The sequence below is a fragment of the Prinia subflava genome, chromosome 5 (genome assembly GCF_021018805.1).
Source record: "Prinia subflava isolate CZ2003 ecotype Zambia chromosome 5, Cam_Psub_1.2, whole genome shotgun sequence".
Taxonomy (NCBI): domain Eukaryota; kingdom Metazoa; phylum Chordata; class Aves; order Passeriformes; family Cisticolidae; genus Prinia; species Prinia subflava.
Window position 1 is genome coordinate 33,473,767 of NC_086251.1, and position 23,089 is coordinate 33,496,855.

General features: G+C 35.3%; 1 protein-coding gene across 2 annotated transcripts in view; it reads right to left on the minus strand.

The window, feature by feature from the left end:
- Positions 1-23,089, minus strand: part of CDIN1 (CDAN1 interacting nuclease 1) — a 124,327-nt gene that overhangs the window by 92,440 nt on the left and 8,798 nt on the right. For both annotated transcript variants that reach the window (XM_063398827.1, XM_063398828.1), the window contains exons 2-4: positions 6,526-6,571; positions 5,606-5,670; positions 2,332-2,392 (exon numbers count right to left, since the gene is read on the minus strand). In XM_063398827.1, the coding sequence (XP_063254897.1) occupies positions 2,332-2,392; positions 5,606-5,670; positions 6,526-6,571 (172 nt within the window). The remainder of the gene's footprint in view (positions 1-2,331; positions 2,393-5,605; positions 5,671-6,525; positions 6,572-23,089) is intronic.

Genomic DNA, 23,089 nt, shown 5'->3' on the forward strand with positions numbered 1-23,089 from the left:
AGACAGTAAACCTTGGTCACACATTGTCACAATGAATTTTTCTTGACATCCTTTCAAGTTCACTATTAGTGCAAAAATTTTATCTTGATTTAGTAACTACACAAAAAAGGTTACTCCATCTTGCATACGTATTTTTCCAAATGTGTGTGTACTTGGATGGCCTTAAATTCCCCAAGTAGAGAGAAATGCTTTCCATGGAGCTGCTTATTTCCAGTAACCCACATCAGAGCTGACACATGAAAAATGGTGAAATTACTGAAGGTAGTCCAGCCTGAATAAGGACTACCTTATTAGTTCAGGTACTTGCATCGCCCTAATTTTCATATTAATCATGTGTCCATCTTTCTTTGAAATAGGGCCATCATGCTTCATGTCAGAATTTAGCATGTAAGTAAAATTCATAGTGCTTCAAATCTCACTTGAAAATATTTGTATGAAAAGTGACTAATTTTATTGTTTCTAACAAAAATGTGATTTATTTTAGTCTTTTGGTACTACATATACAATACGAACAGTTGGCAAATAATTTCATTTGAAAAAAAGAATTAGAAGTAGTTTTATAAACCCTAAAAAACATCCCCAAAAGATAACAGTACGGAGCTTTTCCTATTTAACAGAGCTGCTACACACTGTAATACAGCTATGTTATATATTTCTCATCAATTTTTACAGTTTCCACTGATTAAATATATATTGACTCATAAAGTATTACCATTACATCAATTGTCAGCAGATGCAAGAGTATGTCATTTAAATATTAACCATCATATAAAAATGGCAGCTTGATTGTTTGGAAGCAGTAATCTGGTGCTGGTTATTGCCACGTTTCCCTAATGCATTAGGTGGCAGCCACAAAATGCATTGCCTTTCAGATATACCTGCTACTACAAAACCAGAAGCAGATAAGTTCTTTATGTATCTCACCTTTCTCTTAGATTTAATTTTTATTTATTTCTGAACTGCAGATATCTTTGATCTGAATTGCAAAAATGCATTAGTGAAATATAAACAAAGATATGCTCACTGGAGGCAGAAATTATATGCATCATCTCTAAATCAATGGGGAAAATATACAAAGAACCAGTAACAGATATATTACTCTGTGCTTGAAATATTTTTATGACAGTTCCCATATAATATGGGTGCAGTATATCATCCATCAGGATGTTTACCTAAATTCTTAATAAGATTGTACTTATTTATGTAAAGTACATGCTATTCTCAGTACTTCAAGACCTGTCTTTTCCAGAGATGGTAAGAAGCTACACATTACCATTAACATGAAATAAATCCTTTATTCTATGTTTACTGTATGATCAGGTTACACAGACACTTCACAGACCATTAAAACCATCCAGTAATTGATAGGTAATCACTCATTTGCTGGCTGCAGCAATGTACATGAGAGAAAAACCATTCTTTTTTACTAATGTAACATGTAGACCTTGCTGCTATTGCTACACTTAATGTTCACAGTGCCATATCATTTTTAATGCAAACACACATTTTCTGCTTCCTTCTTACATTTTCTATTAAAATGCAACACAAAACAGCATACATTTCATTCTATCCCTTTGAGGATTGCATAAGCAGTTCCAGGGAGTATCAGCTATTGTACTGTTACTATTACGGTAAATAAATACTTTAGAGTTTAAAAACCAGGTATTTCATCCTTTTTTTTCTAGGAAACTCCTTGCCACTGGTTTAAACTTCTTACCTGTTCTTTAAGCTAGTGCTAAGATAGCAGTTTTTAATGCAAAGAACACCTTGTATAACAAGGGAAATTCATATTCTAGTTAATAAACAGCATCAATAAATTTGTCAAGACTTTAATGGCATCCATACAGAACTTTTCACACACTGAATTTATTGTGCTTAAGTGCTCTATCTTAAGATAAGAAATAAATGGAGTCAGGAAAATGATCTGTTTAAGCCTTTCTATTACTAAAAATTAGCAATAACTTAGATGGGTTTTGTTATTAAAAGCAAGGGATCAAACTGATACAACTCCATTTAATCTATGTAAGAATTTTTACTAAGTTAAGGCATTAAAGACCTGCAGTCTGTCTGAAATTTTCAGCAAAATACAAATTCAGCGTATCCTACACATTCGCCTTGAATTTAAAAGGCTAATTACATGAACTGATTTATTAATAAATGTGGCTTTTTGTCTAATTATTTTAAGTACTAACAGACTGGGGAACCATTTTAAATGTCTAATGTGCCTTGAAACCATTTTTTTTAGGTTAATTACATTTCTCACTAAAGTCACTATAGATATGCCCCTCAGGTTTTACACTGGAAGATTAAAGAAAAAAGAAAGATGATTACCTCACTGGCCAGGTCCAGTAATACTGGGGCAGCTGCATTTTTCATCACCCCATTCAGGTACCTAGACAAGACAAAGCCATGTAATTTTGCAGTGGCAAGAAAAGGCCAGTTAATACATGTCAGCATCTCTTGTGAATCTTTTTCATTTGGGGGAAAACACCCCATTACGGAGTACTTAATGGGAAATCTTTTAAGAAGTATTTTAAGCAATCTCCAACTCTCCAGGGTTGTCTCCTATTCTATTCATCTGCAAAATATATCCATCTCAATGAAGTCCCTGGTAAAAAACCCAATATATCAAGAAAATTTTAAAAATGTGGCTTAATGACACACAAATAAATTATATCTGTACTACTTAAAGATGCATCACAAATAAAACTCTATCATTCACAGTAGACTTTTGGTTCTACATGACCTTCAACTATAAAGGTGTACTGCATATCTTACTCAATTCACTACTACGCACAAAAACATAAATTCTCAAATTTATTCCAGATTTTATCAACTGGGCATTAGTTTAAACACTAAAGTGTTTAAACTTTACTTTAGTGTAATTTAGTGTAATTACTTTAGTGTAATCAGTCAAACAATTAATATTCTAAAGAGAAAACAAGAAATATTTAGGATTGAATAAAGGTTGATAGAAAGTCATTATCCTATCAGTGGCAAAGGCTTAATGTTTCTGGTTGAGGGTATTACAGAATGATGTTTCTGACCATAGTTTCACACAATGTCGCTTTCCTCACTTCTGTTACTTTTACTGTTTGATATTTATATTTCAATAAAGCCTGAAACCCGCATAGAGAAGCTGATGGGAAGGAGCTATGATATTAGGAGTCACTTTGTTCTTTGCAGACGTGGAAAAGAACAATAGTTACCAACATTTGCTCATTTATTGTATGTGTATTTGCATAGCACATCATTACTGACATCATCAGAAGACCACAGCCTTTCCAGCTCTATCATTATCTAACCATCAGAAGACACTCTTCTGCTCATTACTTGCAGACATTAAAATTCTTTATCATTTTACTTTTCTGTGCAATGGGTGGCACACCTTTATAAAACCTCTTCATGTGAGATTAGACAGAGGGCTTTTTGCTTGCAACTTATTCTGAAGCTTAATGAATTAAGGAAATGAAAAAAGCTTTTTGCTGTAACCTATGTCAGTTACACATAAAAAAAACCCCAAACCACAAAACAAGATGCCTCATGTATGTTTAAGCATTGAAAATTTATAACAGAAGAAAATGAGAGATCATACACAAAATACACGACCAGGAAAATGTACTTGAGATTAATGTTCTTAAACATGCATCGAGATGATCATACAGCAACACTACAGTGACAACGAAGTAAATTTCTCTCAGATATTTCTAATGCTTCTGGCAACTCCATTATAGACTAACAGGCCTCACATGCTGATGGCAATACTGTTCTGAAAACGTGCTGATCCTTCTTGTACTTTTTGTTTGCCTAAGTTTCGGACCAGTAAATCTCAGCCAAGCAGAAGAAACTACTCTACTCAACTATTTCACTTGCTCTTAACAGGGACCACTGGAAACATCTACCTTCAAAACTGGGTAGTTTCTGATCTAAGAAAGAAATGACAGCACAGTTATCTGCTTGTATGTCAGTAGAAATACGAAGGAGCATAGCACCTATACTGGGGTTTATAGCAGTAAAGTGGATGCTACAGAAGAACAGAGGAGAAGACATGTTTGTCATATTCATGCCTGAAGTATTTCAAAGTGGCTTCTAACTCAAGTTGTCTGCTTCTGTAACCTCCTAATCATACTACACAGTAAATCTGTTAAAACAGTACTGAAATGAATTTTTTAACTATTGACCAGAACATCTCTGATTTTAAAACATGTGCATTTTACTCAGCCATGTTAATATACTTGCAGAATGACATACTCAGAAATAGCATAAAGAATGATTTTCCCTACCACTACCACACAGCTTCATACATAATGTATTAGTTATGTACTGCTATTATACTTCAGACTACAGAAGAAGACAGGAGACCAAATCCTCCTACTTGATGTGAGACAAACTTAATCATACCTACAACCCTACTGACACCAATACAACTGCTGCTTTGCATAAAGCAAAATTTTGTCCCATGTTTCAGGTTGAAGTTTCAGGCTGGAACTACTGATTTACACATACTCTAAGAAAAGGGTTACTTGTACAGCAGTTACCACAGGCCACTTCACTGAAACCGTGCTAGTGAAAAAGAATTAAAAGTAATACTGTATATGTATGTTATTGGCACAACATTTTAAGCCAATACTCTTCCTAAACAAAATCAAGGCTAGGAAAAGTGTGATGAGATCCAGTACAAATTTTACAGAACAATACAACTACTAAAAAACCAAAATCAAACACCCAAACTAGTACACTTCACACTAGGTATTCTAAAACCCATGTCGGATATAATCAGGCTGTGGTTAAGTTTTAAATACATGACTCTGGCAGAAGCACATTTAATTGTTTACAAATGAAGGCTCTTTGTTTATTTTCTTGGTTCATACAGATTAGTATTAAGCACAAATATCATACATCACAAGTATGAATTCACTTGCCATGCATGCTCTTCAGATATGTCAGTCTACAAAGTAATATTTTAATTGCATATCTTTACCTGTTATCACTATGCCCCAATTATGTCACTGGAATATTTTTAGCAAAGCCTATAGAACTAACAGAAAAACTATAAGGTGTAGCAAGCACAGTTTATTAGCTTAAGATGCAAACAATTGTAAAATGACATAAAGGTTCTCATTCTCCCTTAAAAACTATTTCTGACACTTCTGCTGATAAAACAGAAGTGATCTAAAAATTAGTGCTTTAACTGGCAACACATGAATATGTAACTTTTTGTACTGTAACACAAATGTCGTTTTAAACAAGCAACTGTAACAAAACAAGCTCTCTTGCTGTAAGGAAGTCATCAAAATCAGTCTTGACATAGAAATCCTAAAATTAGAAACTCTACGCAGTACATAATAAGTGCCATCACACACACTGAACAAATATTTGCTTATCCTGACTTAGAGCCAGGTAAGTAAATATTTCTTAATCAGAATGACCAAATCCTGAAAAATTTCTGTATTTGCAGGGAAAAACATTTTTAGGTGAACCATTCTGTATTCCTAAATTCTTAATTGGTTGTTATATAAAATTAGCTTCATCAGCTAATTTACCTAAGCTGCCATAAAAACCAGTAGCTATGATAAGAGTCTTAACTGGGGTGGGGAGGTCATACCTTTGGTAGTAAGTTTCGATAGCTTCAGCAGTGTGATGCTTGGCATGTGTTCTTTTGATTTGTTTCTAGAAAAATGAAAAAACAAGGACTTTTACAAATGTGTCATAGATCAAAACACAGAAATCATGACTACACAAACACGTGATCCTTGGCTACATTTTGATAGATGTGAACCATGCTTTTAGATTCCATACAGAAGTGACATTCAATCTAGCTATTGAATTGAACGTCTTCAGACTGTACTGCAATGTACCATATGTAAAAGCCAGTAAGGTCACAATAATTGAATCTAAATAAGTTTACTGAAGGCTGCTGAGGGCAAAGAAAAACTTGTTCTCTCTTTCAACCTTTGTATTAATTTTCCCTCAATTCAATTCCACCTAAGTCTGGTGCACTCTAGTTTTACAATTCAATTGGCATTTTTAACCAGGAAGAACATTGCTTAAAAACAACTTACTTGAAAAACTACAAAAAGTAATTCCATAGAGACTTGCCATTTGACTGACACCTGTCATCTCATGATAAATGACTCCATTTTCTGCCTCTCTTGCCTTCTGCCACTCCGGCAATGGTCATTTATCATCATCTCTGTCAGCAATGGAAAGCAGCACTGACAGTGCAAGTCAGCAAACATTTAGCACATGGAACCACGCAACACAGGGAAATTATTATTGTCAGAATAATAATGGTTTAGCATAATTTATTACAGGTCCACCAAATAAGCAAAGGCTAGATGTTATTAGACAGATGGATGGGTAGGCTTGGCAGCCATCCACTGAGACTCAGGCGGTGCTTGATGTGGAAAAAGGAACATCCTCCAAACCAATCAGAAAGCTGGCAGTTCAATTACAAAGAAATAAAGGGACATTCATCATTCAATTAGGCACCTGTCAACCCTCACAAAGGAGAAAACTTCTAACCTGGTACTCCTGGGAGAAGATGCTCAGCAGAGTGGACTGCGATTGACTGGAACAAATAAAAGAAGGACAAAGTTAATTACTGGAGTGCACTGCAAAGAAACAAAAGAGAAGGGAGCTTCAAAGGTAGGCCTGCTGCCCTGTAATCTAACAGAACATGAAAACAAGTGTGGAAAAGTTGTTCCAGATGAACACCTCAGACAAAGGCTTCCTGCTGCTAGGTCAAGGAGAGAGCGTATGAGGGAAGGGAGGAAAATACAGCAAGAATTTCAAATCAAACTAGCATATTGTTTGGGTGATTCAACTTCAGAACCCAAAAGTCCTACCAGGAGCAAGTAGTGCATCTAAAAGGTAACAGGAAAAAACGGAAATTAAAGCAAAATTTCCATTAATAATTGACAGAGTTAAACTCCACCAGCAGTTGGGAACATACAGCTTGTTCATTGGCAACATATTGAAATTCATTTTGTTAGCAGCAAGGGAACTTCTTCAGTAGCTGTCTCATATTCAGGTTAAAAACTTCCCCCTCTGTCAGAAGTAGCATATGGGACCAGCAGAACATTCCCACTGAAACTGATGTGCTTTGAAAATGGAAACTTTCACAGCAGGAAGCCAAGATTCCCCAGAGTCGGTCATTTCCAAAAGCTGCCATAAGCTTCATTCATCTAAGGCTCCACTCAATGTCAAACACCTGGCAATGAAGCAACCTGGAAAGCATTCTTCCCAAGTGGGAATTTTTCTCTCTGAATTGTTAACATTTAGAAACGAGACAAGATTTTTTTTCCTCTGAAAGGCAATCAATACCACACCACTACTGTTTTCAATTGTCCTCTGTGGATATATCTACCTCATCACTTCCTGAATACTACTAATTACTCCTGATATATTTTTCTACTACATGCAACTTGAACAAATTATAGTCTCAATAAATCGAGTTTTATGGTACAGCACAGCATTATGAATAATTAACATTTTTTTCCTTTCATGAACTTACCTACTATGGCACAGCATAGGTAGTTCAAAGATTCTACAGTGTCTAAAGTCTCACTCCTCTGTCAAGATTTCTTGTATGTGAATTTAACACCTGTATCATATCATAATTACATTGAAAGTACACATTCTCTCCATACATAAATGACCCTTCTGCTTCCAACTGTCACACTTCAGAAATACTAATTTAAGATAGGGAAGGTCCTACTCCCACTTTCAAAAGAGAATGCTGAGACACAAAACAACTAAATGGCTGGATCAGAGTTAAACAGACAGTATGTATATGCAGCGTGGTGTGTTACCTCTAAACCAAGCAGCTGAAGAATCAGGAACAAAGTGACTAGATAAATGCAGTGCTGTATAAAGAACTTACAAGTATGTCTTATCCATAGCTGTGCTTCCAGGCTTTTTGCCATAACTCTGTATTTTGGGCTTGTCTGCCCAGCACAACATCTGCGTGACAGCAGTAAGCTGAGTCTTGATCTTTGGTATTTTACACATGGGCCTGTTCACCCTAAGTACTCACTGATACTGAATGTTAAAACTTTAGAAAAATGGAAGCAACAGAAACTGACTAATATATAGATTTATTAAATAAATGGATTTCAGAAAAAATAAGTACAATACAGTAAAGAATTTAATTTTTTATTAAAGTTTCTATTTAAATCAAATAAACAGTATTTTAAAAATAAATATTTATTTAAATATACATGTGACACAGAGGCCAGGAATTACATACCACAAAGCCTCTCCAAAAGGCGCACAATCTAATTATGACAACCTGCAACCTGCACCTGTAATCACTAGAATGTGAACAAAGGAAAGAAATTAAGATTATATACTTACACAGGTTATACAAATATTGAAAGCTGAGATATTTCAAGTTGATTTTAAAAAAACCCCAAACCTGCAGGCTATAAATAAGTTGGATACATATGGCCCCCTAATGACTCACATAACTATTATTACCTTGTAGATTTACATGGTCATAATGGTAAAACTGAATTTAGAGATAGATGTGGGAAAAAACCCAAAACAGATCAGGACTGCATTTGACTAGATTTCTGGTTTGAGTTCTCCTCCACTGACATAGGAATATTTGTGGTTTTAGGCTATTCCTGGTATGATAACTGTACTTACACTACCATTATCCTACTATACACTGACACTACTATACCAAAAAAAACTAAGACCATTATCCCTCCCGCTCTTTACACGCCACCTTTAATGGTGGACTTGGAAATACTAGGTTAAAGCTTGGACTCAATGACCTTCAAGGTCTTCTCAAAACTAAATGTTTTTTGTTATTCTTGTCCATTTGATTTGTCCCTTTGGTGTCCTTGGATTTTGATCTACTTCAATTTAGTTCAGCACTCCTCTCCTATGCTTTCAGCTTTCAGATAATTTAGGACTTAGCACGAATACTGAAAAAATTCATTCCAATAAGAGTGCAAACTGGATATATACTGGATTGCACTACAGAAACTTTACCACTGGGACAAAGAGAATTATTTCAGTAAAAGCATTCAAAAAATTTCAAGCCTTACTACTGGATGACTTTTCCCTTCTCCAGGAGAAGTGGATTTATATCTTCACATAGCTGTTTCCACATTTCTTTTAGTTAACATAGTTCCTGTCTTAAACACTAAAACCACTCATCTGCCACTCAGTGTTTCCTTGCTACAATTTTATTGAGACAACTTCCTGGCAAAATGAAATAGCTCCTCAAAACACAGATGGAGCATCTATTACAAGATCCCATTGAGTGAAAACTGAAACATCATGGTTTCAGAAAGCACTGAAAAAGACGGCACTACGTACTTGGAGAGGGAAGAGAAGTCATGAACATGCATTTGAACAGCAAAACAGCATGATCACAACTGCTGATACTGACAGAAGGAATACTACCATAGAAGTGATCATTACTTCTAAATGAACAGCTAAATTCCCAGGGCTCCATCCATCCTCTGAGACTTCTATATAAGATTTCAAAGCAACAAATGAGCAGACAAATGCATTTATCAGTGAGCTATCCAGAAAAACAAAAGTAACACTGAAAGTGTTTTTTATTCAAAAAAATTTTGAGAACTGCATTATTGCCTTTCATGGAATAAACTATATAATAAGCCTCATGGCTTACTTGAAGACCAGGAATATAGACATTTGTAACAAGCAGACTCTTGTTGAGAAACAGGTGTAGAGCCAAGACACATAATTGCTGATTTTCTGAAACAAACAAAAAATCCAGATGTCATAATTCTGAGTACTACCTTGTTTAAACATTTAATAACTTGTTATCTCTCTTGTAGAACTAAGTATATTGTCCAGGGAAATAAGCAAACTTTTCTCTTAACCTCTGTAGTGACAACGTTCATGGAAACATTATTGTCTGCAATTCAAGACAGTAATGAATCTAACTCCCAGGGCTCTGTTCAAAGCATCCAGCCTCGCTCTTTAGATATTCTCTTTTTCTTGTATACTGGCATCCACAATGACGCCAATTTACCTTTTGTTACTCTGTGTTGATGTGAGTGGCGTACTTCCATCTGAATGCCTGATGTATTTTGTTCTCATGTAAGTGGATTTGAGCAGAAAACTGCGAAATCTGAAGTTGGCTAAAAATGTCCATTTTTAAAAGATAAAATTACTTTTATTTTATAATATGAAGTGTAAGTTTCAGAGCATGTGTCTAAAATGTATTTTTCCTGTCACATTATTAAAGACATGAGAGAAATCCAAACAGCAAAGTTCTCATCTTCCATACTGCAAAGGACTTCTGAAGGAAACAACGTTTATGCTGCCTATCACATGCTAACCAGTCCACTCTAACTTGCAGAAACTCTGTCAGTAATGGATTTCAAATAGATCTAGCAGGATAGTTTCAAATGCATAGCATGCACGGATGCATACAGCCTCAGTGGTTTCCTAGAACTGCAGGATGTGGGCAGCAAGCACCACAGCTACACCTGTAAATGACCCAATGCCAGTCTGATGGTCAACTTCCCACCTGAGAGGGGGTGACAACTAGTGGATTCTCAGAATTTCTTCCACGTGTCAGGATTGTCCAGCCAACGAAAAGGCTTCTTAGCAGTCTGAATGATTCCACAAGAGACCCAGGAAGGCTCAGGAATACTAAAGGTCTACCCAAACCTTAGGAAATGTTAGGCTTGTATGCATCCAAGCACTGAAGAACATGGAACAAAGGAGGCACACTGACCTCTAGCATAAGTTACAGCTTTAATCTTTCTTCACTGTAGCCTCTTGTACTACAATCTTTCTTATAGTTTCGTATGATTGTGGTCACTTCTCTGAATGAAAATTCTCAAAAAGCAGAGTGTTCTCCCTGTATACATTTGTACTTTCATCATTCACAAATCTACCAATGACTTATCAGAACTCAGTGAATTACCAATTTAAGTTAAATCAATATACTTGTCTATATACATGCGTATGAAGATGTATTTTTAAATCAATAGGTGAATTTGAATTAGAGTTAGTAAGTAACATAGAAGTATCTAAGTCTTTAGTTACAACATGCTAACTTCTGTAACGTGGCCATCTTCCAATTTTCCACCTTTCCAGCTACACCAAGTCTGGAATACAAAACCAGTTCTATTATTTCTGCACAAGAAGCCTTCCATGCAATGAAGCATTATTGGTAGCTACTTCTTTGGAAACTATGAAGTCAATACAGTTCTCTAGAAGAAATATTCCCATTACATATATATTATTATTATTGTTATTATTACTATTGTTGTTTTGTTGTTGTTGTTGTTATTGTTGTGCTGTGTGTGCAGATATACATATATATATGACAAGAAGTACATGATATGCTCACTTCAGACTTAGTATGATTACATTTAAAATCAAAAAAAATCATCAAGCTAATCTGAAGAACAATAGCATTAATCAATTTTAAAATTCTCTGATATCCAATTCAGTAAGCTGTACAACAGCTCAACTCAAAAGACTTAAATACAGATCCCTAAAAATTGCCATTGCCCCAAAAGTCAATTTCATACCTTTAGCAGGATCAAAAATAAAACCCAAAGTAAAGATTCTGAGGAGAAAGATATCCTGCATTGCAGGCTTGCACATTTCAATGATAATATAAAGGTTAAATTCAGGCATGTTCATACAACTTTGCTGCCTATAGCCAGGCTTATAACTGTATGACAAAGCTCAGTGAAGGCTACTTGAGAAGAGTCATCACTTCTATGACCTTGACACTGGTTGGTCCCACAACTTCTATACAATTTAGTGATGTGCGAGAACAGATGATGGTGCAATACATAGAAATGGCAGCATTTAAAATTCATAGTAGCGTAAGGCCATTACTTTTCCCACTGGGCCACTTGAACTTTAATAATGTCTGACCTAGTTGGCCAATAAGTTCTAGCAGCAGACAGAGGAAAATTGCCAGTATTAGATACTGTTTGATTTTTCATTTAGGAAGACTTAGAAGTTCCTTTAAGAACAGAGCACCAATTCTTCCTGTAGACACCTAATTTTTTTGTGTCTCTTGTAACAACCAATATATTTTAAAACAACTGAAGACTATGAGCAATCTGTATCAGATGTGAAAAAAATAAGTTGCAGAGGTAAGTACAAATAACCAATATGGGCAGTGATCCCAAAATAATGCTAGCTCTTTGCAGAGATAAATTACACCTTCTTCCACCCACACCACAAAAATCTTACTTCCAACAGCAATAATATAAGTGTAACTAAAAATATGACATATTCAAATGATTACAAAGTATTTATGAGCACTCTCCCAACCAGAAAAGTGAAAAACAAAGATGCTAGTTTTTCCAGTCACACACATATTGTTATGATAAGAACAGCATCATACTTTAAAAGTGAATAAATTCATAACCTGTTAAAAAACACAGTAATAGCAGCAATAGAAGAGTAGCAGGTCCACACAAAAAGAAACTAATTTTTCAGTTTTATAATCTCAGTAAGCAAGTAGTGAAAATAGACAGTAATTTGCCTAAGATACTGTTCTGATATAATTCTTTTCTGGAATTAAATAATGCCTGTTGAATGAATAAGTTTGAAACCTATTCCAAGGCCAAGCCCACACAGAGACTTGTATAAATAAATAGTATTTCACTAATGTTACAAGTTTCTTCCATTAAAATATAAAAATTCTTTTCAAGGTCAAATTTTCAAACTGAAAAATATTTTCAGAAGTAATACAGAAGAATATATATTCACAATAAGGGCTTAAGAAATACACTGTCAGTGTTAAAATGTGAAATTAAAACTCCCAAATATTCTGACATCAGGCTTCAATGACTATTGAACGTCCTCACCTTACAGACAGCAGAACATGTCTGATACCCTTTAAGTATCTAAGCCACTGAGATCCACAGGGAATCCACTGACAAAAGAAACTGATAGGAGTCAAAGAGGATTTGTCTCCGCATACACCTTGATAATCTCAGTACTTGTCCACCACATCTCCATTTCCTGGTATACTCAAGAATTCTACTTTTAACTCTACCATTAAATTTTTTGAGAAAATTAAATTTAAAAACTCCAATGCTTGAGACTAGCAAAAGTAGATGATTTCTATGTCCTTGATTTCAACTACTCCAAGTTACTTAGCAAGAAGAAAAGTTTCTTAATATCCAGGAAAGAATCAGTGAACGTCCCAAAGCAGAGGCACACAGCAGCACACCAGAGACTGCAGAAAAAGGCAAAACATCTGTGAACTCCTCATTTGCACTCAACTGAACATCATCCACACTTTATTTCAATTTACTTCAGTTAAGACTGTACCAAAAACATGTTTGCAAGTTTGACATCTTTATCTTAGTAGTACAATCTAAATGTTGAACCATTAGAAAAAAATACAGTAGAGGAGTTCTTTATCTGATGTTGCTTATGTGAAGAAGGACGTTCCCTGGGTGCAACAGCAATGGACCTCAACAAGCAGTTAAGGCAAAGAAGATACAACTTAAACCAGGGGTTTATCCTTCTCCTTTCTCATCTGCCTACTGATAGGGCCAAGGTTCATACATCAAAAATATAGTCAGTAGGCTATTAATGGAAAGCAATATTTGAAATATTTATTTCGTGTTCATCCCCTCATTTTGTTTGGATTAGTCTATTGTGCTACTTCCCCTTATGTCCAGGAAAAGAAATAGATGAGGAGAAGTTAAGTTTTTCAGACTTCAAGCTCAAATTTACTTACTGTGGACAAAGAGAAACATAATTCTACTTTATAGCTATTTTTCCCAACAAAACTATACTGTTTTGTACAAGTTAGGTGTTTAAGTTCAGAAAACTATTTTTATGAATGAATGGCAATTCAGAGATAATTAGATTGTTCATTTTGTATTAAAAAATTAGCCTGCATGTAAAAAGCGTATGTGTTGAACTAAATAAATCCCTAAACACCCTTAAACAATTTGCTCCTGAAAATATATAATCAAATTTAGAAAACTATAAACTACATTTAAAATTTATTATTTACAAGCAATTAATTACAAAGACAGCCAGGTGGCTTTCATTACATAAATTACTGTTAATGACACTTGCCTCATGCTGCTACTGTATTTAGCATTTGCATGCATCACATGTCAAGCACACACACTGTTGCATACGTTTCTCCATGGTAAAAAGCGAACATCTGAAGTCAAAAAAGCTTCCAGTAATCCAATCAAAACTTAATTCCTTAAACAAGTCAGGATCTTATTGATGTTTCCTATTCAGGATATAATCTAAAATATATTCAGGATAAAATTTCAAGAATCAAACATGGATGACATAGAAGTGATAATTTTTAGTTAATTCCCATTTTGGTTATGATGCAGATTTAAGGCAAGAGATGAATTATATATATAATTCATTTATAACTAGTTCCCCTGACACTTTATAGCCCTAGACAGTGTTTATAATTTTAAAAAAACTCAATTTTTAAGCTATTTGTAATTATTGAACAAAACAAAATAATAAAAAAAAAAAAGATAATAATTCTTGTCTACCTTCCCAACAGTGCAGTATTTTGTCTTGTATATCTAAGTTGTTGTATCACGCACGCAGATATTTACAAAGCTTACTTTCAGCCCAAGAGACATACCTTATTATGCCATAGAGGGAATAAAGTCATTTAATGCCACTACTTACTTCCCCCTTGGAAAGATTGCAGAAATGCACAAGAAGGAAATCCAGCTATTTCTTTTTTACTGGTGTTCTTCCAGCACTCTCTTTTTAAAAAAGCTTTCTACCTAAAACTGGCAGGCAATAGGAAGTGAACATCACAAGAGCTGATCACAACATTACATTAGTGTATCCTAAAACTTCTCTAACCCTTTCCACTGCTATCAACAGGCTTTTCCTTTCCCTTTCTCTCCTCTCCAGAGTATTTTTCCGGTGTTCCTTGTATCGCCCTGAAAATACATACAATGACTACAAGCTTTGTTTCCCATAGTGCCACTGCAGGAAAGACTGGCTTTCCAGAACTCTTACTCCATGGAACAGAATCTAATGGAACACTAATGGAACAGAATTATCTCTAATATAAACAGTCAATAAGTTTGACTATACAGCATCACCTTCACCAAGCACCAAAATTTCACCAGTTTTTGTACAATGCTAGAGGCTTTGATAAATAAACGTGGAAGCCAAGGAAGAACAAACACTAGTTCTCTGTTAAAATAAGCTGAAGATGACCTCAGCGTGCATCAAGTAGTATGGCATGACTCACTGACACGTCTTAAATTTTTGTGACTTATCAAAAACATAATAAAAATACACATTACTGAATTTATATTAAGTCCATAATGACTGAAGTTAAAAAAATCAATGAAAAGGGTGTTAAATAAACTTCACTGGAATTCACTGAAATTTGACTGATAATATCCTTCAGGCAGCTTTCAAAAATGCCTCACACAAAATATCCCAACCTATCCTCTAATATTTTGAAGTTTTAATATATTACACTAAAGCAGCAAAGGCCACAGAGCCTTCTTCTCTTTCAGAATAATCTTAATTTGTTGTTCACATTTAAATATCAGGTCCTTATATGTTAATTTCTAAGAGTGGCAAACTAACAGAATTGGGACTTCAGAAAATAGTGAAAATTGAGAGAGAACAAAATATTCTCAACTGGAATGTTTACACGTCTGCACATTAGCAAGTAACTAACAACTTACATATATACATTATACATGACATACCTTGTAAGAGAGCATATATTCTTATAAAAGAGATCTCTACTTTTAACTAAAGGGTATCCATAAGAGGATGTAGAGATCAAGTTTCTAGTTTTTAGAAACTTAGATTTAGAGTGAAGAAGGGAGCTAAGCCATAAATTAGTACTTTGGGGTGGATATCCTTTGTTTTCAAACTTATCCCTCTAAGAAAAGTAAAAGATCCCTTCACCAACTTTAATTCAGAAGTAATTTCTCCTTCCTCATGACAGAAAAATTTTAAGGCCAAAAGTGGGGAAAATGGCATAAATGTAATTTTTATCAGAGCAGATACGCAAATATTTTTGTCTCCCTGTACCTCCAAAGTATTTTGTTAATGCACCTCTTTCCACTAAACCAACTGCAAAGAAATATTTAACTTAAAAGTTATGGCTGTTCATATGTAATCTGTTACCTGGATTAAAAAAAAAAAAAAAAAAAGGCAGAAGGCCTCTCTATCCACCTAATCACCATATCAATGACACATGCCACAACAGAGAAGCACTAGTTTATTTGATTGATCATGGTAGATAAACTCCAAATAACAGAGAAATTAACAAATGCTTGACATTTGCTCAACATCCATTATTCTGACACTGCTTTCAGGATTTCAAAGCCTGGGAGTATGCTTAATCAACATTCATATTCCCTAGTGAGCTACAGGCACCATATTGCGCCCCGCCTTAGTACTGATGAAAACTGCATATTGGCCATTTCCAAAATGTTCTGGGACTCCACACAGGGCCCCTTCTCTCCCTTGTTCCTGTTCTGCAGTTTTCTTTTAAACACTTCCAAGACAAAAGCATCTGCCAGTTTTTCTCTCTAGGGATGTATGCAAAATGAACTTAACAGTTTTAAGGCAAGAGAAACCCTCACATCTAAATTCATTCATAGGACAGAAAAGGGCCTAAGAGGCCTCTCTAGGGACAAAACCCTGCTGAAATTTTCCCCGACAACAGTGGGAGCTTTATAAAATCTAAGTCCAGACAATTTCCAATTCAAATGCCCAGCATAGCATGACCTTTGTCAGATCTATGAGCCCTAGATGCACCCACTATTTTTTTATTCTAACCAGCACAGACATTAGACAGGGCACTACTGCTAAGCAGGAGGTTGACTATTTGCATGCTCTTCTATTGTGAAAATGTAACAGTGACAGCACTGTGTCGAATTCTTTTCCCCCTAGAACTTTAACTCCATAGGAGAGGCATAGCTGACAGATGACTCTCCCAACATCTGTGTTATGTACACTGCACAGCTGAGGAACCTTGGATCACTGTCACGGCTTCTCAGAGATGACCTACACCTTTCTTATATCTACACATGATCAAAAAAGTAAAATAAAAATTTGAAAATGCCTTTTCTTAAATGAAAAGTAAATATGGCAAGAAAGATTAACATAATTTAGTCATTAAGCTGTTCACATAGCAGCTCACCATATGTTGTATAAATGTCCTATACAAAATAATTTATCAGACCTGACACATTGCACATCATATTGTATTATTTAATATGCTTACTAAAATTTCATGGATCAAGCGCCACTTCTGAAAGCATACAGAAAGCCCTAGAAAATATTTCTTCATCTTCCATGATTTATTTTGATTGCCTTTTACAGCTACATGATAAAGTAGAACTTGCAAAATTACGAGGTTAGGGTTTACAGAGCTACTGCTTCATATACTATAATATAACAATTGGCTTCATGTCTATGTAACATTTTATTTGCATTTAATATTCAGAAGCACATTAAACTAGGAATGCTGCTTTCCACTGCATATTTTAATAATTTCAAATGGTTATTTCAGTAAACATCCTGATCCACTAATGCGAAGTTCCACTGAGACAGAGGTATCATTGAAAAAGAAACTAAAGAGCTAAGAATTACAAAATAAACCAACACAAAGAAGTAATATGTGATACATGCTGACCTCCCTAAATCTATCTACATAAAAATATATTCATTTCTACACAGTAGCTGAAACATTTGAATGTTATCTTTAAATTACTGTGATTTAAAATGTTAGAATGACAGGCATCTATTGCAGGTAAATGGACAGAATTCTCTATCCAGAAACCTGGAAACCACAAAAAATAACAAAGTGGAAGAATGATTGTCTGTCACCATCGAGGTCTGTGCCTAAATAGTAAATTAAAACAAAAAGTGTAAGCAGGAAGCTTGTGAATAATAGTTGTTGGGGAACCAATGGAATTTGTTTGGTAAAAAATGCTCAGCACTTAGATGACATATCAAGCAGACAGATCTGGCTAGGAAAATATTTAGACTGAAACTATGCATTTATTCCATAAAGAACCATTTTCCTTTTTTCTCAGACCACTGATGTCAAAGGAACACAATACAAATTAGACAAAAAACATAGCCCAACCTACTCTTTTTGGCCAACAACTATATTCTCCTGCTCCTAGTAACAGGATAAAGGAAAGCATATTCCTATGTTAGATCACTCATTGCAATAAGGTCATTGAACTCCACTTGGACTGGAACTTAATTGGCTTATTGGATCTAGCAACTGGTCAAAGCAGATCTTCCTTTTTAAACTCTGCAAGAACCAGATATCGAGCTTTCAAGGTTTTTTTCTCTTTTTGTATTTTGTGTACCCTAAGAAAATGCACTTGTCTAGGAGGACATATTGCTCAGCTGTCTTGAAAACACAGGAGAGCAACATTTGCTGAAGGAGAGCAACATTTACAACATGCATTTTATATTGCCATAAATGGCTTATGTTCAACAGCCATTTCACACATAGGCAACATACACTCGCTTTGTGCCTATTAGTTCCTGTACTCTCCACAAGCTGTAGTCTCCAAATGAGCGTCTGTATACCACAAAAGAGATGCAATAAAGGACTGGATGTTACCAGCATAAACAGAGGACTGATAAGAAGTTCTGCCATCTCCCAGCCAACCACAAAGAGAAACAGAGATACATGATGTCTTTATTGTTGTCTGTGTCCACAACTAAAACAGGGAACTCCAAAGACCCTTTATAGTAACTCAGGGACTGGATGAGTATCACCTCCCTCCTGGTCACAGATTCTATAATGCCTTTAAAAGGGTTTCAAACAGGCTGCATTGCAAAAGAGAATACCTTTGCTATCACACAGATCTTGTTCAAAGGAATATTTGATAACATTTTGCTTTCTGTAAAAGAAAGATGTGTGCTATCTTAGGACATTTTTATTCAGTGTTGAAGTTTCTGGAGGTATATGGGAAACCAGGCCATCAAATGCTTCCAAGACTTTGAATGCCTAAATACAGATATGCAAATTGAGGACAATCACCCAAACAATGAAGTCCTCTTAAGCAATACATCCTGATCTGAAGCCTTTTCCACATTTGGATAGACAGCAACACCTCTTAACATCCTATTCAGATGAAAAGGATAAAACAAGATAGTGAAGTTCAACAATTCTCCAGTACAAAGCAAAGAAACTGTCACTATGAATCAGGCTACTAGATATTCTGGTGTGTGCAATGGAAGGGATGCTATCTCCTACTCATATTATCATTACTCAAAATGTTATGGATACAAGAATTTTAAAAAAAGGTTGTATCAAAATTAAAACAAAAAATATGTAAAAATGCTTTAATTGCTCACAAACAGAAGTTTTTATCCTAAATTGTTCACAAACCATAATGTTTTTCCCACGACAGCCACAGGTTCCAGTTTGGCAAATTTAAGACTTTTGACAAGAAGTTCATTTACTTAGAATTCTTCATTTGAAGTCCACAGACAACAAGGACTTCATGAGATACAAACTGAAAACTAATGACAGAGCATGCCTAGAGGAGTTTGAAATGTACTTGTATGGTACCAATCAGCTAAACAAAAACATGAACAAGGCTTTTAACTATCACCTGATCGGAAGAATGCAGAGCATTATTTTTCCATTCCTCTTTCAATGTTGCTGGTTTTTCTTGGTAACAATACTCTATCAGGCTTGTCTTAGAAGACATTTTTACTAGGATCCGTTCCTGTATTGTATTTTCTTACAGAAATTATTCCTTAGCATTATTTCTCTCAGTTTAGAGTGTAATTCAAGCTTCTGAAACTTTCACATTGCCAATAGAGATGTTACTTTCAGCAGGAACTTAAAAGAATAAACAGTTAAAAATTACTCTCACAGAAGCATGTATGCTGTTTTCTAAAGTGATGCGATAAGCCATAAGGGGCATATATCAGCACCAAAATGGTTGTAGTCATTAATTTAAGTAATAAATCATAGGTCCTGCCAACAATGACAGCAAACAGATGCTAACAAGAAAATGTATTATTTAATATGTTGTGCGCTATAAAAATGTAAGCATTTAGGACACTTCTTAAATTTTTATAATAATATGCATTTAATACATTAATGTTTTGGCACATTCAAGAATCAAATTTATAGGTCTCATTCAGGACTCGCTTTCTCTTCTGTGAACACCAAATGGACTCCTGAGAGAGAAAAAGCTCAAGAAGTCAAGGTTTCAAATAGATGTTTGCAACAAAATCAAGTTGTTTGTCTTGCTTTGAAGTATACATCATAAGCATTGAATCTCATTAGAAAATGAAAATCAACTTGTTTGCTTTTGTGTAAACAGAAGTTTGCCCTGAAAGTTGGAAGAAAAATCAAATAACTATGACATTTATCTCTATGTATGGACAGCAAAAGATCTTATCATTTGCCATGAAGTTAAAAAATAATTCTGTACAATCCTTACACACAGAATGTCAATACTGAATAACTCTCAATGAGTCTGCCAAGTTATAACAACAGTAATTTTTCATTGTGTCTTATTATTTGTTTCTTATATCAGTTTATATAATACCGTGTAACACAGCAATTATTTTCACCAAAAGCATCACTTGCAAAAATGCCAAAAACAAAACAAAATCTATGCTAACAATTGAAAACTTGATCTATTCCACTCTTTCCTTTCACAGCCACCCTCCTCTCTGGATCCTGAAAGCCAGGCAGAATGATGATCTGATTCTGCACTAACACATGAGAGCGTAAGAAAAGCAATTTTGCCTTTTGGCAAGCTCTGCCACACTAAACAGAACCACTGTGCAAACACCTTTCCCAGCCCTGCATCTCTGCTGCTGTACAGCTTGCTGCATAAGGTCCCTCTGCAGGAGGGTCAATTGTTTCTAAGATCATCACTGCTTTTTCCAAACATTTTTGTTTTGCTTTAAGGAAACTATTTGGATAATAACACCCCTGCTTCATTCTGATTTTCAATGAACTCCTCTTGTTATCAGCACAGTTCCTTTCTTGGAAGTGCTTCACTCAGTGCTTTAAAACACTTGAGAAAGCAGTGATCAGAGTATGGAAACTAAATTTTCTTCATTAAATCTACTGAAGCAGATATTAAAAATGCATTTAATATACTGGGGATGGCTGGTGGGCATCACTGACTGTGACAGGCCAGTTACTGATGAGCTGCTGTCAGACGGCCTTCTCAGCAGGAATCTGTGTCTAAGGCTGCTGAAGGACAGCAATATCTTCCCCTGTGTGTAAGCTCTATTCATCTCCCAAGTATTTACTAAATCACAGACCTCTGCACACAAACCCAGTGTTTCAGCGCATGCTAACAAATGATGGATGGCCTAGTCAATTCGTTATGTCCTGAAAGCGTGATTTCCTGCCATTCCAATCATCAAACCTCTAGAGCCTTCAGAGCTGATCAGTCCTGGAGAATATATTTTGCAGGCTCTGTTAAAGGAGTAGAGGCTCTTTCCATTAGTCTCAAACTTTTTTTTTTTCCCCCTGGCTGATTTAAAGAGAACTCTCTCCTTCCAACAGCACCACTGCTACTACTCATATATGTGTAAAGTATTCAGCAAATGTACCTTTGGTGCATCAGTGAAATAGCACTCCTAGAACATGAGCCAGTTAAAAAGATTTTGTTCATGACTACTATAAATGTGACAATATTTTATTTAAATTCATCTATATGTCTTTATTATGTAACCTAGACAGCCCTCAAAGCATTTTGTAACTTAGCTTTTTTGATCACATACCTTTTACAGCAATGGAGTACTCAAAAGGACCTGTTTCTTTTGTATTTGCCTAGTGAAACTTACCAGAACTCTCTTAATTACATTCCTCTTAAAAGTGTAAGACACTTTGGAATAAACTTCCGATGTTCAAAAGACAGGCTAGCTGTCAAAGAAACAAAGCTTCTAGATTTCACCCTTTTCATAGCAAGACAATATCGTGAACAGTCTTTCTTCTACGCACTAGAGGAGAAATTTTATTTACCTATTCAGTGATCTATAGGAGCAGAATATACATACCTCATGCCTCTTATTCTGAAGCACTGAGCTCCAAATGAAACAGTCCACAGCTGCTGACGAGTTAGCTGTCTACAGTACCACAAGTTTTTAAAGGTGGTATTACAGATATGAGTAAAGTTAAGGTAAACAAGCATTTGGTTACTCTGAAGAGCAAAGACCTTGGATTTCATTGCTTGCTAGGTGTGATCCAGACATAGCCAGTACAAACCAATCCACATTGCCCTACCGTTCACCTCAACCTTGACCTGGAGATTAAACTCACTTTTATTGCACACAAAGGTCATCTGTGTTAGGTCAAAATTCAAAGTCCCTTGTCAGCTAAGGTTGATATATTCCAACCTTTCCTACTCTAATGCATCAAATTTTTCATGGTGAGGTCATATTCAGCAGACAGTGTATTCAGCAATTTATTGTGCCATTGTAATATAGCCCAGAATATGATTGTCCAAAAAACAACGCATGAATAAAATATTTTCCATTCTGATGTAGCAAATCCCCTACACTCACAAAACTCGAGTCTAGATTTACTTGCAGGCTTCAGAAGAATGATACATTATGGGGCTGTTTCTAAAATACAATCAAAAATTACCATTTTTATCACAATATTCCTTAAAAACAAACAACATGAATATAATGGTATCCTAAAATCCACAAGTCAATTAAAAAGCCCATATGGTCAGTGTTAAAACTCCCACTTCATCCTTCCTTAACACCCACCATAATCTTGCCCTTAAATCTACAGACATCTGTTGGTCTGTCTGATGACACCAAGCTTGCTTTAGAATGAAATACTTAGAAAAAGACTATGCCACAAGACTTATATTCCTATCCTACTGGTGATTATCACATCCATGGAATTTAAGAAGCGTCAGAAAGTACAACCAAATTAAACATCACAAAGCAACACAGAAGTGTATATGGTGACCAAGACAACTCTCCCAGCTTCCACATATGAAAGGATTTTCTTTTTGTCTTTTCCTTTCCCTTTTTTAATCTTCTTCTGCTCTTTTTCTGTTTTCTTTTCTTTTTTCTCCATTTTATTTTTTCTTCTCTTGAGTTTTCTCTCTTTTAC